The 15,046-nt window shown below is 56.6% G+C and overlaps 4 protein-coding genes across 4 annotated transcripts; 3 read left to right on the top strand and 1 right to left on the bottom strand.

Annotated features, from left to right (window-relative positions):
- Positions 1–3,209: 3,209 nt before the first annotated feature.
- On the top strand, positions 3,210–5,707 carry BKCO1_3000129 (ankyrin repeat-containing; the record flags this gene model as incomplete). Its single annotated transcript, XM_020274018.1, has 2 exons — positions 3,210–3,517; positions 3,583–5,707. The coding sequence occupies 2 exons, from the start codon at positions 3,210–3,212 to the stop codon at positions 5,705–5,707; spliced, it is 2,433 nt and encodes an 810-aa protein (XP_020134673.1).
- Positions 5,708–6,688: 981 nt separating this feature from the next.
- On the top strand, positions 6,689–9,160 carry BKCO1_3000128 (fad binding domain-containing protein; the record flags this gene model as incomplete). Its single annotated transcript, XM_020274017.1, has 7 exons — positions 6,689–6,756; positions 6,827–6,889; positions 6,942–7,116; positions 7,234–7,822; positions 7,882–7,964; positions 8,027–8,064; positions 8,140–9,160. 7 exons carry the CDS (start codon positions 6,689–6,691, stop codon positions 9,158–9,160), a joined length of 2,037 nt encoding a protein of 678 aa, XP_020134674.1.
- A 1,217-nt stretch (positions 9,161–10,377) lies between these two features.
- Positions 10,378–12,688, bottom strand: BKCO1_3000127 (homoserine kinase; the record flags this gene model as incomplete). Its single annotated transcript, XM_020274016.1, has 2 exons — positions 10,378–12,183; positions 12,365–12,688. The coding sequence occupies 2 exons, from the start codon at positions 12,686–12,688 to the stop codon at positions 10,378–10,380; spliced, it is 2,130 nt and encodes a 709-aa protein (XP_020134665.1).
- Positions 12,689–12,925: 237 nt separating this feature from the next.
- BKCO1_3000126 (bifunctional purine biosynthetic protein) lies at positions 12,926–14,326 on the top strand (the record flags this gene model as incomplete). Its single annotated transcript, XM_020274015.1, has 3 exons — positions 12,926–13,730; positions 13,796–14,080; positions 14,130–14,326. 3 exons carry the CDS (start codon positions 12,926–12,928, stop codon positions 14,324–14,326), a joined length of 1,287 nt encoding a protein of 428 aa, XP_020134666.1.
- Positions 14,327–15,046: the final 720 nt, after the last annotated feature.

The raw sequence follows: 15,046 nt of genomic DNA, 5'->3' as shown, positions 1-15,046 counted from the left end.
GAGTAGTAATACGCCGTACTTCATTTCTTTTTCGCAGACTAACGCATTGTTCCCACGCAGTCAAGCAGACCTACCCTTCGTATACCAGAACATGGCTTGGAGGGGGAATGTCCGTATCTGATGCCAGCGAACATGAGGGATGTACCGCCAGTAAGACCAAGTAACAAGTAGAAAAGGTGGTGAAGCGCATGTCAGCATCAGTAAGCGGTTACTCGCAGCACTCAGATGCCGGCACCGACAGCAAATGGCGGATATGCACAGTTCATATCAAGTGCCCAAGTAGTGCCATGTGGCTAGCCGGCACTACGAAAACGGTAGTGGAGAAGTTGCCAAATCCGGCTAGCGCGCAATCCACGACCACCACATCGGCCCTGGCCAACGACGTCACGCAGCGTAAGAAACTTCTGACTAGGCCCTCAGAGCCATCTCCACCTTGGTCTGGCTGGCACCGGTGATGGGGACTATGTGGAGGCCACTTCCTTAGGTTATAGACCCTTGACTCGGAAAAGCCGTGTTGGAGAAAAAATTTCGGCCGTTCTTCCAACCGCCCTCTTTTAGTCGCTTCCGCGGGCATCCGCGGCAGTCGCGTGCCATCACAATATTATAGGCCGGAGAAATCTCGTTGGAAACCGTGAGTGTAGTGACTAGAACAGGGACTTCTCCAACAACCTTTGCGTCTCGGTGACAAAGCTTAGGTGTAGACTTCTTTGGTACTCATTTGTCTTTTGTAGAATGAAAGAGTAATCTTCGACGTTGATGAGGGCCTCGCTTGCGGCAGAATCCGCCTTGTGAGGTTGCGCCGACTTGCCCAATGGGGGTGAAGTCCGACCGCCGCCAGGACCCACGCAGACATGGCGGACTACGAAAATTTCGTCAGTACCGGTGGGAGTAGAGAGATGGTAGAAAGAAGGAAAAAGCACTCTACGGCGAGCAACGGTCGAAAGATGTCCAGCCATCAAAATATAAGCCATGCGGTGAAATCCGTCCTCCATCAAGAACCACAAGAACCGATCGGTTCAGCTTCACGGTGGTGTGGTCCAATGGCAAGATGCCACGTTGTGGTGCTCTTCACGACTCCTAGAGTCTGAATACATCTACAATTCCGTGTCGATCTGGGTTCGATTCCCAGCACCGCCAGATGTTCGCATCTGGGCCTCTCAGAGGTCCTCCAACACTTTCTTTTTGCTTTCCGGTGCTCTTGTCACATTGGGAAGGAGACACCTGTTTTTTTTTTCTGAGCCCCGCGACGGCAGAGTGCGGGTGGACTTGGGTTCCTCAGCTCTTTTTGTTCTTCCTGGCGGTCTCTCCAAGGTTCGACTAGAGCCAGTAAGTCTGGAATGGATAGCGTAATCTCTTCAACAGATGCTGGTCCCATGGGATAGCTCAGAGCTGACGCAGGACACTTTCCGGAACCGGCCGCTTTCGACGCGTTCCCTCGGGGGTGATTCGCAGACAAGAGCGCGTTGCTCTCTTTCGAATACAGACAAGGCTTTGTCACCACTGCTGCGGCAACGACGGCAATAGGGCTCCACAGGGCTCTTGTGTGTAAGACGAGCCAAGTCGGATTCACATCCGTCGTGGTAAGTCAAGGGTCTCTCGGATAGGGCCATTGCGCCATGGTGTGTGCGAAGCCATTGTCATGTGACGTGTTCACAGCTCTTTCCCGGCGCCTTCGTCCTCAGTTCATCCCAGGGGATAGCGGCCGGTGCGGACTACGTCGGTATGGCGGGGGCGATGCCGAGTATGTCGGGACGGTTCGACAGCGGACATTTGGGAGCTTGCGTGCATCGATGCTGCAGCAGACGTAGTTGCTTCTGGGCATGCGAACGAGAGGATTGCGGGGTCGGAAATGGGGAGGGGGCCTGGCGGTTCGGGACTGGAGATGTGTCGTTGGTGGTGGACGGGCGCAAAGGGGGGGTGGCGGCCGGCGGGCGGGGCGGGATCAAAGCCAGCCAGCTGGGCGAGCGGAAGCTGAGCCGCTCCGATTGCGGTGCAACAACTGCCCGGTCTTGCAGCATCAACAGATGATTTCTTTGTCACTTGTTATTGAAAAATTAAAAAGACAGAGCCAAGACAAGATGCACTCATTTTTCTCACTGTGTTCGACTAGGCAGCATCCATGCTTACGCCCGACTCCCAAGTACTGCTGCGGCTGCGTGTGTGTGCATCTGCTGGCGCATGGATACAACCCCTGCAAGATCTTACTTGCATTGCTTATAAGCTGGTCTCTGATGGTCAAACGTAGGGAGAACAATAAGATTATAATTATAGCCACGGATGGTATACTGGAGCATTAATGCAAGGTCCCGAAAAAAGCCGTCAGTGCTGGGATGGGGTTTCTTGCGGCGGCCAAGTATTTATCAAGATGCCACCCGACGCGTCGCACAGAACATGGAGGCGGCAACGCACGAATGCGCTGGCACCTAAGATTGCACGAGCTCGACCGGAATGTTTCGCATGTTTGGATTGTTTGCTTTTCCGACTACATGCGTCGGCGCCATCGATTTTGGCAAGCAAGCATTCTTGTCGAGCGCAGACGCTGACGTTTCAGCATCTTCGTTGCATATGTGGTGTCTGGTAGTCTGCTGTAAGCAAAGTCCTTACTTTTGCAATGCAAGGGCCGTGGCAGGTGAGCCTGCATGATACGCATGGCGACATGGAGAGCTGGAGGCCCGATGCATTTGCGCCCAAAGAATCCCGAATGGGGAAATCAGACATTCGGAGTCAGCTATGGATCAGAACGGTTCCGGTGAGTTCGTGTGCTGTTAGACTTTCAGCAAAATTGAGAGAAATCATATCCTTTGTGTTCAAGTATGCATTGATATTTTTTAATTGAAGGGTCCCATCACCTATATCCCATATGTACGCAAATGCCACTGAAAAAAATAGCTGTGCTGGTATCTGGCCTTTGGGGGTACGTCGTCTAACTTTGGCATGAGGTCGAGCACTTGGCTTGGAAGGCCGGCCTCAAACTTGCTTAGTGTTTGAGAAGATTCGACGTCACAAGGCTGTGCCTTTCACACATCTCTACACACGTGATGGCATTGCCAATCTCGACTCGGCCCCCACCTTTCATGTCATCTGCTCTTCCGTCAATGCGGGGTACATCCCTGGGGGCCGCCTTCCGGTATGACCTTTCTCGCAAGGCAACAGTAAGAACCGCCTTAGCCTCGATTTGGAAGAACCCGGCCACAACCCGAAAAGCAGTAATGGATAAGCAAGTTGAGGGAGATGCGAAGAGTCCTTCGTTCGTTCCTGCGCCAGCCGAAAAAGAAGCAGCAGCCTTGCAAGAGTATCGCGATGCCTTCATCGAGAGGGTGGCCAAGCTCAGAGAGACCCAAGAGTATCAGAAGATGGATTTGTGGGCTCTACCGAGAGAATGGTCAGCGGATCAAAAGCTTCTTCAGCCAGTTAATGTCGACGACGTGGCAACCGAGGAGAATGCCGGCCATCTGTGTGCGAACATTAGCCTGTGTGAATTCTATCCGAGACATCTTTCCCAGCACCCGACGCAAGGGTAGATATCCCAACCCTGCACCCACTAAAGCGACTACTGGGCTGACCATGATACTTCAAATGTAGCATTATTGGCCTCATCGCGGACCATCCCGGGTACCTGGCCTGGCGGGAAGAAAGAAACAACGCATTCGAGCAGTGCCACTGGGACCGACTCAGCACACTCCAAGCGAGGTGCATGTCAGCGCGACTGAGAGAATGCAAAGCGAAGCGTTGCCTGGCCGCGCGGAAACTGCTGGCTTCGCACATGCCGAGCTGCGAGGACTGGGCCGAGTTTCGAGAGTGGGTCCTCACAGCAGCCTCGTGCCAGTCGGCTGCCTGGGCCGCAGGAGATAGCTGGCTGTACCACTTCGATGCGAACGAGTTTCTGGCCCACTTTCACTCCGTCATGATCACCTTCCAGCAAGGGCTGGAGGATCGATGGTTCTGGCTGCATAAGCTGTCCAGGCCCTCGAGGAAGGCGGATGGCCCGGATCTACTATTTCAGGTCCAGCAGGTCATTTTCTTCTGGGCGAGCCAGCTCCAGCCGCGGATCGTGCGGGACCTGGGCCACCGGATGCTGCGTCGCGGTGCAACCGCGTTGACGGTCAAGACTACCCCTTTGAAACAGAGCTTGTTCTCGCAAGTCGTCATGGATGCCGAAGAGAGAGCGGCAAAGCTTAGCCTCTGTCCGAAGCGGCTGTGGAGCGTGGTGCAGAGTCTGGAGTGGCTGGACAATGTACTGCCGGCTCTGGTGGACGTGTTGGAAAAGGCTCCACGCCCCCAAGCATTCGCACACCGAGGCCATGAGGAGTGCTCGGCGCAGTTTTGCGAGCTGTCCCTGGAGAACAGCGCGCTCAAGAAGCAGCTGCACAAACGCGACAGCGGCCAATGCGGGCGTACTACAAAGCTCCATCTTGCGAGACTGTCGTACGCTGTGCGCAACGGAGAGACCACAGCCTGGCCGATTGAGGAGTTGCAGGGGCGGAAGCCGGAAAGATCCTTGAAGAGCTACATGGCCATTTCGCATGTCTGGTCGGATGGCACTGGTGTGGGGACGGGTGGGCCAGGTGTTGTGAACGAATGCCTCCTTTCTTACTTCATTGACGTGGCTACGAGACTGGGGTGTGACGGCATATGGTGGGATGCCATCTCCATCCCCATGGAGAAGGAGGTGAGAAGGATGGCGCTGAACCGGATGCAACCGAACTACGAGAAGGCCAAACACACCGTAGTCCACGATGAATATCTGTTGCAAGTCGATTGGGCTGAAGATGGTAGCCCCGCGGTTGCTCTGATCCTCTCGCCGTGGTTCACGAGAGGCTGGACGGCGCTGGAGCTTTCGGTTTCTCGGTCAGTGCAAGTCATTTATCGAGATCCAACGGACCCGAAGAAGCAAGTGTTGAAAGACCTCGACAACGACATCCTGCCCCAAGGCTTCTGCAGCATAGGCCATAGGTTCGCGGCAGACATGATCCGAAATCTCCGGGGCAAACCACCAACCCTGGCGGGTCTCGTCAAGATCCTGAGCACGCGGTCAACCTCCTGGACGCGCGACCGTGCCACCATCGCCGCTCTGCTCGCACGCACCGAAGACTTCGATTACAGCGATGCACAGTCCGTAACGGTACGCAAAATGGTGGTCACTTACCGCCAAGTGCCGCGAGACTTTCTTCTCCACGGACATATCACTTTGGCGCGTGAAGGCGGTTGCTCATGGCTACCTTCCACTGTCATCTCACATGAACAGCCGTGCGATGACGAAGACGGCGACAGAAAAGACAGGGAAGTGATTGAAGTGGACCGGAAAGGCGCGGCTTGTGTGAGGTGGTCATATTACCCAATCCCGGAGAGGCGGGTGCCCTTTGTGAAGCCTTACAGCTCACACGCTTCGGTCGAATTGCGCATTCAACGAGCTTTGCAGATGGCGGAGAGCTGCTTCCTCTTGTGGGCCCCGGGCCAATGGTCAGACAACCCGCTATACGTTTTGGTTCGAGCCGCGGGATTGGGGAGCATGGAGGACGGTAGTATCTGCATCGATTCTCATTATGTCGGGTGTGTGAAAGTAGCCAGCAATGACTATACTGAGATGGGCATGATCGGGCTTCTGCCGTTCAGAGTCGGATGCGCAGCTGGAAAAGCACAGCAGAAGGCCGAAGACGTCCTGCGGGCGTACAAGGAGCGTGGCGGTCTCTTGGATTTGAAGGAATGATTGTTCGCATGTCGTTGCTCTGTAGCGAAAAGAAGAAAGAAGCAGGAGCGCTCGGACAGGATCTTCTGATGCACTTGTGATGTCACAGGCTTAAGCGAGCTGGTCTCATGGCACATAAGTACCGCCAACATCTGCCGTCCGAGCTTGCTTTTTCCACTGGATGCCATGCTTCGCCGTCGACTTCCTACGCTAGCATCAACAGCAGTCTTCATCGCCTGACTCTCGCTCATTTATCATTCATCTCCGGCCTTCCGCCTGCACGGCATCGGACGACTCCTCACCGCAATGACGCGTTCCTCATGCGAACCGGCACAAGTAATCAGCAACATGTCATCCACGGCTGTACAGTCCCAAGCCGGACTTTTTGGCTCCGAGAACGTGTGTGTTACGTCGGCGCTTACCACGGGCAATGAGACCATCTCTCGTTGTTGTATGCTTCGCGTGGGAGGGTAACGGACAGAACGTGCCTTGCCTTCGCCAGAACCATTTCCGACCTGTCGTCTAGCACGAATCATCCTACCAGAAACAAAACCTACCAGCGCAAGCGAGCACACAAGCCATGTCGGCAATCCAAGATCCCAGGAAGCGAATCTCCAAGGAACATTCTCGACGCCGGAACCATACGGCCGCGGAAACGGTCGGAGCCTGAAAATTGCCCGGATTGGTGCTACCTAGCGTCCGCCCTGTCGCCTTAAACTATGTGGGCCCTGTCTTAAGCTCTCAACGGTCGCCGCATGTCGTCAACAGGGTCTTTTCGCGCGACAATACGGCGTCGACGTGACCCTGAGTCGGCACCACCCGAACATCTGGAAATGATCGACAGAGGTGGCGCGGCTGTCATCCCACAAGTGATCCCCCGTGCCCAAGCCGACACCCAACATGCACTGCCCTGTCGAAAAGGGAAAACAACATAAAGAATGATTGCTTCCTATCGTCTCTCGTTCAGCGTAGTTTATCCATAACTCACTTTCTCGCCCACATATGCCTCTGCAATTTTCCGGCCTGGTCAAGCGCAGCGCACATTCGAGGTTCCGTCCAATCATGGTCGAGTAAGACCGCGACAGAGAGCTGATTCGAGAGCAGCAGTAATGCTTCACTTTCTGATATGCCAAACTTCAGCCGCACCCTGTACACTTGCGATGTCGCCATTGCAGGAGCTGGCCCGGCAGGCCTCATGCTAGCGTCAGATTTCATCCTACCAAGATCAAGACGCTGAGAGTTGACATCCAATCAGGGACAACCTTGCTCGCTTCGGGATAAAGGTCAATATAGTCGACAACAGAAAACACCAGACCTTGGTTGGCAGAGCAGACGGTCTTCAGCCCAAGACTCTCGAGACTTTACGTCAAATGCGGTTGGCTGACGGTCTCCTGCGCAAGGGCGTGAAGGTCTATGACATATGCTTTTGGGTATTCTCAATCTTTCCCCTGTACAGGATACATCGTCCGGTTTTATTTTTTCCCAGCCGATTGGTTGCGTTTGTTCATGTGTATGCCAAGTAAAAACAATGCTAATTGTCGAGAAAGAAATCCCCCACCAAGGAGAAGATGCAGAGATATGGGCGAGCCATACATTACCCACCGGACACTGCTGACCTCTTGGATCCCTATCTCCTTCTTGTCCATCAAGGTATCATCGAAGACGTCTTCATCAACGATCTGAAAGAGCGTAACGTTGAAGTCCGAAGGGATACAACGCTAATGGATTATGAATACTCGGGGAAAACATGTCCACTCAAAATCACCTACCTCGCTGACAATCAGTATCCGTGGTCCACGTGTGCCAGCTACCTCGTCGGATGCGATGGCGGGCGTTCTGCGATACGGAAGTCGATTGGCGCCCAGTTCATAGGAGCTTCGTCCGACTCGGTCTGGGGCATACTGGATGGCGAAATTGAGACGGACTTTCCTGACCTGTGGTCCAAGGCCCTGATTCATTCCGAAGACGCTGGCTCGGTCATGATGATGCCGCGCGAGCGGAACATGACTCGGGTCTATGTTGAATTAAAACCCGACTTGAGAGGGGGCACATCCAGGGACGAGCTTTCCCAGGAGCTTGTCATGCAAAGAGCCAAAGAAATTATGTACCCTTTCCACCTCCGATGGAAGACCGTCGGTATGTTCATCATTTATACGGACGCTACATATAACTCACCAAACTAACAATACCTGCAGAATGGTTCGGGAGGTATGTCGTCGGTCAGAGAGTCTCCACCAAGTTTGCAGATCAGAGGAGGCGGGTGTTCATCTGTGGAGACGTAAGTGACCCGCATGCTGTGCGAAACAAAGGAAAAAATCGCGCTCACTAGCTGCCGCACAGGCCGCTCACACGCACTCGCCCAAGGCCGCGCAGGGGATGTAGGTATAACGGGAACTCATGCTCCCATAACGCCTGACTCTCCCCGACCTCAGCACTGACCTCCCACGCCCCAGGAACACTTCGATGCACGACGCATGGAACCTCGCCTGGAAACTCAACCTCGCCGTCCGCAAGCTGGCCAAGCCCTGCCTCCTCGAGACGTACGAAGCCGAGCGCCGCAAGGTCGCCCAAGACCTCATCCACTTCGACCACGCCCACGCCCGCACCTTCACCACGGGCGACTGGGACGCCCTCGCCACCAACTTCACCGCCTACACGCGCTTCATCTCAGGCGCCGGGGCCGAGTACGACCCCAACGTGCTCAACCGCCCCGACCCCACCACCACCCTTCCCCGCGGTGATCTCCGCCCAGGATGCCTCCCGCCGCCGGCCAAAGCCACGCGCCTCGCCGACGGCGCCCCTGTCGACGTGCAGCTCGACATCCCGCCGCTCGGCCAGTTCCGCATCTACTTCTTCGTCGCGTCGCCGAGCGCGCTGCTGCGGCCGGGGCAGAAGAGTAGCAGTAGTACAGCGGCAGCGGCATCGGAATCGCCGGCGGCGGCCAACGGCTTCCTCGCCACCGTCTGCCGCGCCGGCACCTCGCCCCACCACTCCTTCACCGGCCGCATGAGCGCCGCCACCGACGCCAGCTACACCATCCAGCCGCCCGCCGCCGCCCCGCACGACGGCTGCGTCTGCCCCGCCCGCTACACCGCGTCGTCGTGCCTGCTGACCTGGGCGCTCGTCGTCGGCGTCGATGTCGGCGTCGATGTCGATGCACCCGCAGCGCCGCGCGCCCGCTCCCGCCTCGATGCCGTCGACTTGTTGTTGGCGGACTTGCCGCAGGCGCTCCGGGACTCGCCGTGGACCGTCTACCTCGACGACGTGCCCGAGGCCGACACGCGGCGCCGCGGCTGCGTCGACAAGTGGCTGGGCGGGCTGCGCGGGGAGGAGACGGCCATGGCCATCGTGCGGCCGGACGGGTACGTGGGCGCGGTGCGGGTGTGGCCGGATGGGGGCAGGGAGTGCGGGCTGGAGGCTGTGGAGTGGATGGATGAGTATTTCGAGGGGTTTCTGTCGGATAGTATTGCGTAGAGGGAGAGGGAGAGAGTGAGAGTGAGAGAGAAAGGGGGGGTGTTTTTTTTTTTTTTTTTACTGGGAGGACGGACGATGCTAGAGGGAAGGTTGGTGGTATAAAAGGCGAATTCAGGGTGGGGGAGGGAAAAAAGAAAGGAAAGTAGTTTTTACTTAATATCTGATAGCGAGCTGTTTTTGCATTGATACGTCTGATTGATCAGCAACATGCCTTGCCGTGCCTTGACGGTTTCGTTCTTTCGGAAGACAAGACGACGATGCGGCACGTGGCAGAAGACGTGAGCTCTGAACCCAGTGCCTGGATGAACTTGCCGATGGCCTCTGCATGACTGCGTCCGTAAGCGAAGTCAGTATATTCTGCATAATAAAAGTTTAGAGGCACAAGCAAGTCCTCGTGTCACTCGCCGTGGTACAGAAACTCGATAGTTGAAGAAATGGCAAAAGCACAGCGTTTGCTGTTGCGACAATGTCCGTCGTGGCACGCTTGCTGCAGGGATGGGGCGATATAGGGAAACAGTGACGTGCCATTCACACGACGCCAACCACAAACCACTTTCGCACAACATCTCCCCCCACACTTCGATCGTGCGGCAACCCATCCAAAACATTCCAGATGGCAAAACAGATGGTCAAAAAGCAAAAGAAATGCGTCGGCCGGGAATCGAACCCGGGGCTCATCGAGATTCACAAGCGAACTGATGTTCGTTATGGCAACGATGAATTTTACCACTAAACCACCAACGCAGTCGTGAAGACTATTGCTTCGATATTATGGTCAACAAAAGTTTTATTACATATAGTTAAAATTTTGGTCTGCAACAGACATCCTCCCATTTTTTTACGGAAATGCCTACCAGCGAAAGGAATGGGATATAAGTCATCTCTAATGGAAGACGGATGTAAAAATTTCATTAGCCAAACCTACCGAGCATGCTGACGATCATGGTTCGAGTAAAAATGGAAAGTGACAGGTTTAATTGCATTGCAAGCTCCTAAATCATGCATACCCGGTAGATCAGCAAATTTAAGAAAAAAGGAAAAAAAAAATAACATGCTCTTTTGTCTACCCTTTTCTAGCTTTGCCTAAGCTAATCAATTCCTCACGATCTATCATTTTCCGACTTACTCATGCCATACTCTGGAGAAACCAGAAGACCGGAAACCACTGAACAAATCATCGCACATACTCAAACCTAATTTTTTGTTCTCCAACTTTTTTAGTTCCAAGCCGACATGTTCCTAACCTCGCAGCCCTCCTGACCCTCGGCCCTCTTCACCAGCTCGCCGACCACGAACACCTTCTCGCCAGCCGCCTCCAACGTCTTGGTCGCCTCGGCCACCTTGCTCTTGTCGACGACGCACACCATGCCGAGACCGGTGTTGAACGCCCGCGAGAACTCCCGGTCCTCGACGCCGCCGGCCTGCTTCAGCCAGCGGAAGACGGGCGGGACGGGGTAGGTGGCGGCGTCGACGACGGCCTGGAGGTGCGGCGGCAGCATGCGCGGGATGTTCTCGAGCAGGCCGCCGCCCGTGATGTGCGCCATGCCCTTGAGCAGGCCCTGCCGCGCCGCGGCCAGGAGCGGGCGGACGTAGATGCGGGTGGGCGTGAGGAGCGCCACGCCGACGGGCTCGCCCGACTCGCTCCAGGGTGCGGGCGAGTGGAAGGAGAGGCCGGCACGGTCGACGATCTTGCGGATGAGCGAGAAGCCGTTGGAGTGCGGGCCGCTGGAGGCGAGGCCGATGAGGACGTCGCCCTCGGCCATGGACGCCGTGTTGGGGAGGATGGGTTGGTTGCGGGCCAGGGCGCCGATGGCGGCACCGCCGGCGTCGTACTCGCCCGCCGAGTAGAGGCCGGGCATCTCGGCCGTCTCGCCGCCGACGAGGGTGCAGTTGGACTGCTTGCAGCCCTCGGCAACACCGTGGACGAAGGCGGCGGCGGAATCCACATCCAGCTTGCTGCACGCGTAGTAGTCGAGGAACATGAGCGGCTCGGCACCCTGGACCACAAGGTCGTTGACGTTCATAGCAACGAGGTCGATACCAACGGTGTCGTGCTTGCCCATCTCGAAAGCAATCTTGACCTTGGTGCCAATGCCATCAATGGCTCCGACAAGAATGGGTGCTTCCTTGTAACCAGCAGCAGCAAGGTCGAAAGTGCCGCCGAAACCACCGATGTCAGCATCGGCACCTGCCCTACGTGTCGACTTGACCGAGGCCTTGATGCGCTGGACAAGCTCGTTCCCGGCATCGATGCTCACACCAGCAGAAGCATAGGTCATGGCCTCTTGTGGGGCAGGCGTTCCCCGGGTGACAGTGGTTCCATCCTCTGCGGGCTCAAGGAGCTTCCAGATGCAAGTGATGTTCTCCTTCTTGAATTCCTCGATGAGGTGGTTGGCGATGCCCTCAAAGTTGTGCGTGGCCAATGCAAGGATGGTAGGACCAGCACCAGACAGGCAGATACCAAGCAGACCGGGGTGCGACTTGGGAGTGACGGATTGGAGGATCTCAGTAAGACCAGGGATCAGAGTCTTGCGGTAGGGCTGGTGGACCTTGTCCTGCATGCCCTCATAAATCATGTCAGGATCGGGGGGAGATTCGCCCAGCGCGGTGGTTAGGAGAGCTATTCTCTGCAGGTTGAAGACCATGTCGGCACGGCTGTACTGGTTGGGCAGAACACCTCTTGCCTTGGCAGTCGAGACCTCAAATTGAGGGATGATGGTGATGCACTTGATCTCCTTGGCCCACTTGAACTTCTTGTAATGACCAATGTTGAGTGGCGGGTACGGAGGCTGGAGGCCGGTATCGACACCACCGGCGGGCTCGGGCAGCACCTCAGCCAGCGGAATCTCCTTGCGAGCCATATCGGCAGGGTCCAGCTCGTTCAGGTAGGTACCGACGAAACCACCATACAGAGCGGCGGCGACGTTGTCAGGGTGTCTTTCGATCATGAGACAGTAGTCCAGCATCCGGGCCTTGGACAGCCCCAGGTTTCCAACCTCATTTGCGAGATTCACGCCAGAAACCTAGACACGTATCAGCCGGTACAATGTGTGCAGTTGCCTTGCCGCCGGTGACCAGCTGAACTCTGGCGTGCGCAGCGCTGATCGTACGATGTAGCCGTCTGGATGTGGCTTCCTCTTGCGCTCGCCAGATTCAGGCTGGCCACAGCTCGCAGCAAGGTCGCGTATTTCAGGCGAGTCCTACCACTGCGGCACCGCTGCTTCCCAAGCCTCTACCCAGGGGAATTGGGTTCTTGATGTGTACGTGGGTGCCGGGGAACTTGCGCTGGCCGTGGCACTTGAGGACATAGAGGGCGACGCGGGTGACGAGGTTGACATCGGGGTCGAGGCTGACCTCCTCCTCGCCTTGGCCTTCATAGGTGATGCGACAGGCAAGCGAGTTGAGCTGCTCGGCGGAGGGATCGGGCTTGACGTGCAGCTCGAGGTAAACGGAGAGGGCGAGGCCGATGACGTCGAAGCCGGGGCCAATGTTGGCGGACGAGCAGGGCACCTTGATAACGCACGCCATGGCTGCGGATGGCTCGCTGGATACCGCGTCCTCGGGACTGAGGGGAAGGCTTTTTGTGGTTTGTGGGCGAAGGCTGCGGTGGTTCGAGGGGGAGTCAGCGTCGCGCGGCGGGCGCTCAGCCCTACGGAAAAGTTCCCAGACATGCCCCGCAATCGGCCCTGCTCCACCAAAATTTCAAGCCCGCCGCCGCGGGGCAGACCGAGAACCAAGCATCAACACGAACCCCCAGACTCCACAATGGCCGACGTCCGTGTCCTTCTCGTTGGAAATGGCGGCAGAGAGCATGCCCTCGCCTGGAAGCTCTCTCAATCGCCCCGCGTCGACCGCATCTTCGTCGCTCCCGGCAACGGTGGTACCGCCCTCCTCACCAAGACACAGAACGTCGAGTCCGTCAAGGCCGACGACTACCCCGGCCTCGTCAAGTTCGCCCTCGAGAACAACGTGACCCTTCTCATCCCCGGCCCTGAGGCACCGCTTGTCGATGGCATTGTCGATGTCTTCAACAAGGATGCTCCCCAGATCAAGTGCTTCGGTCCCTCCGGTGCTGCTGCCCGCATGGAGGGTAGCAAGACCTTCTCCAAGGACTTCATGGACCGCCACAACATCCCCACCGCCGCCTTCAAGAACTTCACCTCCCACGACGCCGCCCGCGCCTACCTTGACAGCATCTCGCACCCCGTCGTCATCAAGGCTTCTGGTCTCGCTGCCGGCAAGGGCGTCATCATTCCCACCACCAAGGAGGAGGCACACCAGGCGCTAAAGGATATCATGTTGGATCGCGAGTTTGGCTCTGCTGGCGATGAGGTCGTCATCGAGGAGTTCCTCGAGGGTGATGAGCTCAGTATCCTGACCTTCTGTGACGGCACCACCACCCAGAGCCTGCCTCCGGCTCAGGACCACAAGCGTATCTTTGACGGCGATCAGGGCCCCAACACTGGCGGCATGGGCACATACTCTCCTACGCGCATCGCACCCAAGGACGTCGTGGACAGGATTCACAAGGAGGTTTTGCAGCCCACCGCTGACGGCATGAAGGCCGAGGGTATGTTCTTTGTTGATATGCAACGCTTGCTCCAAGTTGCAAGTGGCTGACAACCACCGTTGTAGGCTACCCCATGGTTGGCTGCCTGTTCACCGGCCTTATGATGACTAAGAACGGCCCTAAAGTACTGGAGTACAATGTCCGCTTCGGTGACCCCGAAACCCAGTCCCTGCTGCCATTGATGGACAGCGATCTTGCTGAGCTCATGCTGGCCTGCACTGACGGCAAGCTGGGTAGCTTTGACCTCAAGGTGGGCGAGAAGAGTGCTGCTACTGTCGTCTTGGCTGCCGGTGGCTATCCTGGCTCGTACAAGAAGGGCATCGAGATGAAGCTCGACCCTGTTCCGAATGGTGGGTGATCTTATGCGGGTAGATTCCGCCATGGGCTAACTTGCTGCAGATACCGTTCACTTCCACGCTGGTACCACACTGAAGGACGGTGTGCTGCAGACCTCTGGCGGTCGTGTCATTGCATCGACAGCATGGGCGCCCACGCTTGAGGAGGCTGTTCAGAAGGCCTACAAAGGAGTTGAGGCCATCCACTTCGAAGGCATGCAGTACCGCAAGGACATTGCGGGTCGCGCACTGAAGAAATAAACGCGCCACTAGGTAAAGTGAGACGAATACGTGCTGTAGGAACGTGGACATGATCATAAACACAAAAGTCAGGAGACAAAAGGTACGTGGATCGGTTACGAATTGGGATATCCAAAAATAGAATACCAGGTCTGGTAGAAATTGCGGCTATTGGTAAAGTCGCAGAGCCCCGAAAGCGTTGCACAGCTCGGGTGGTCGACAGTAGAGTCTCATGCCAGAATGAATGGCCCGAAAGCTGTCATTGCATTCATTTCGTGAAGGCTGTCAGTGACTTGACGGAGGCCTGCATGGTTGGCATCATCTCATTAAATATGCAACATGACGAACACTTCAATTCCCGAAGTGAGGTCAAAACACCGCACGGGAGTCTGCGTAGCACCCCGCGGTCAGCAGGCCGTGTCATAGGCCCCTTCAATCCCGTCGAGGGCGTCCGGGCGGAATATCGTCACCACCGAGCGCGCGCGGGCGGCCAGAAGCTCGAAGGATTGCGTTGCGTCGCAGCCCGCCGCCGCCAAGAAAGCAGGCCGCCTCATCAACCAACTTCAACCTCCCAGCAACCCCGTCGTCACATAACCTCTGACCCGCCTCCGCCCGCGTCATTCACATCAACGGCCTTCTGCTTCCGCGCAACAGCCGTCGAGTACTCGCCCGTCGCACTGCCCGACCACCCGCCTGCCGCCCATTGCAGCAACGACCCGCTGCCGCCGCCGTCTCCTCCGC

Source organism: Diplodia corticola, assembly GCF_001883845.1.
Source record: "Diplodia corticola strain CBS 112549 chromosome Unknown scaffold3, whole genome shotgun sequence".
NCBI lineage: Eukaryota > Fungi > Ascomycota > Dothideomycetes > Botryosphaeriales > Botryosphaeriaceae > Diplodia > Diplodia corticola.
The sequence above is the reverse complement of the archived record's forward strand: the minus strand, read 5'-3'. Positions and strand labels throughout refer to the sequence as shown.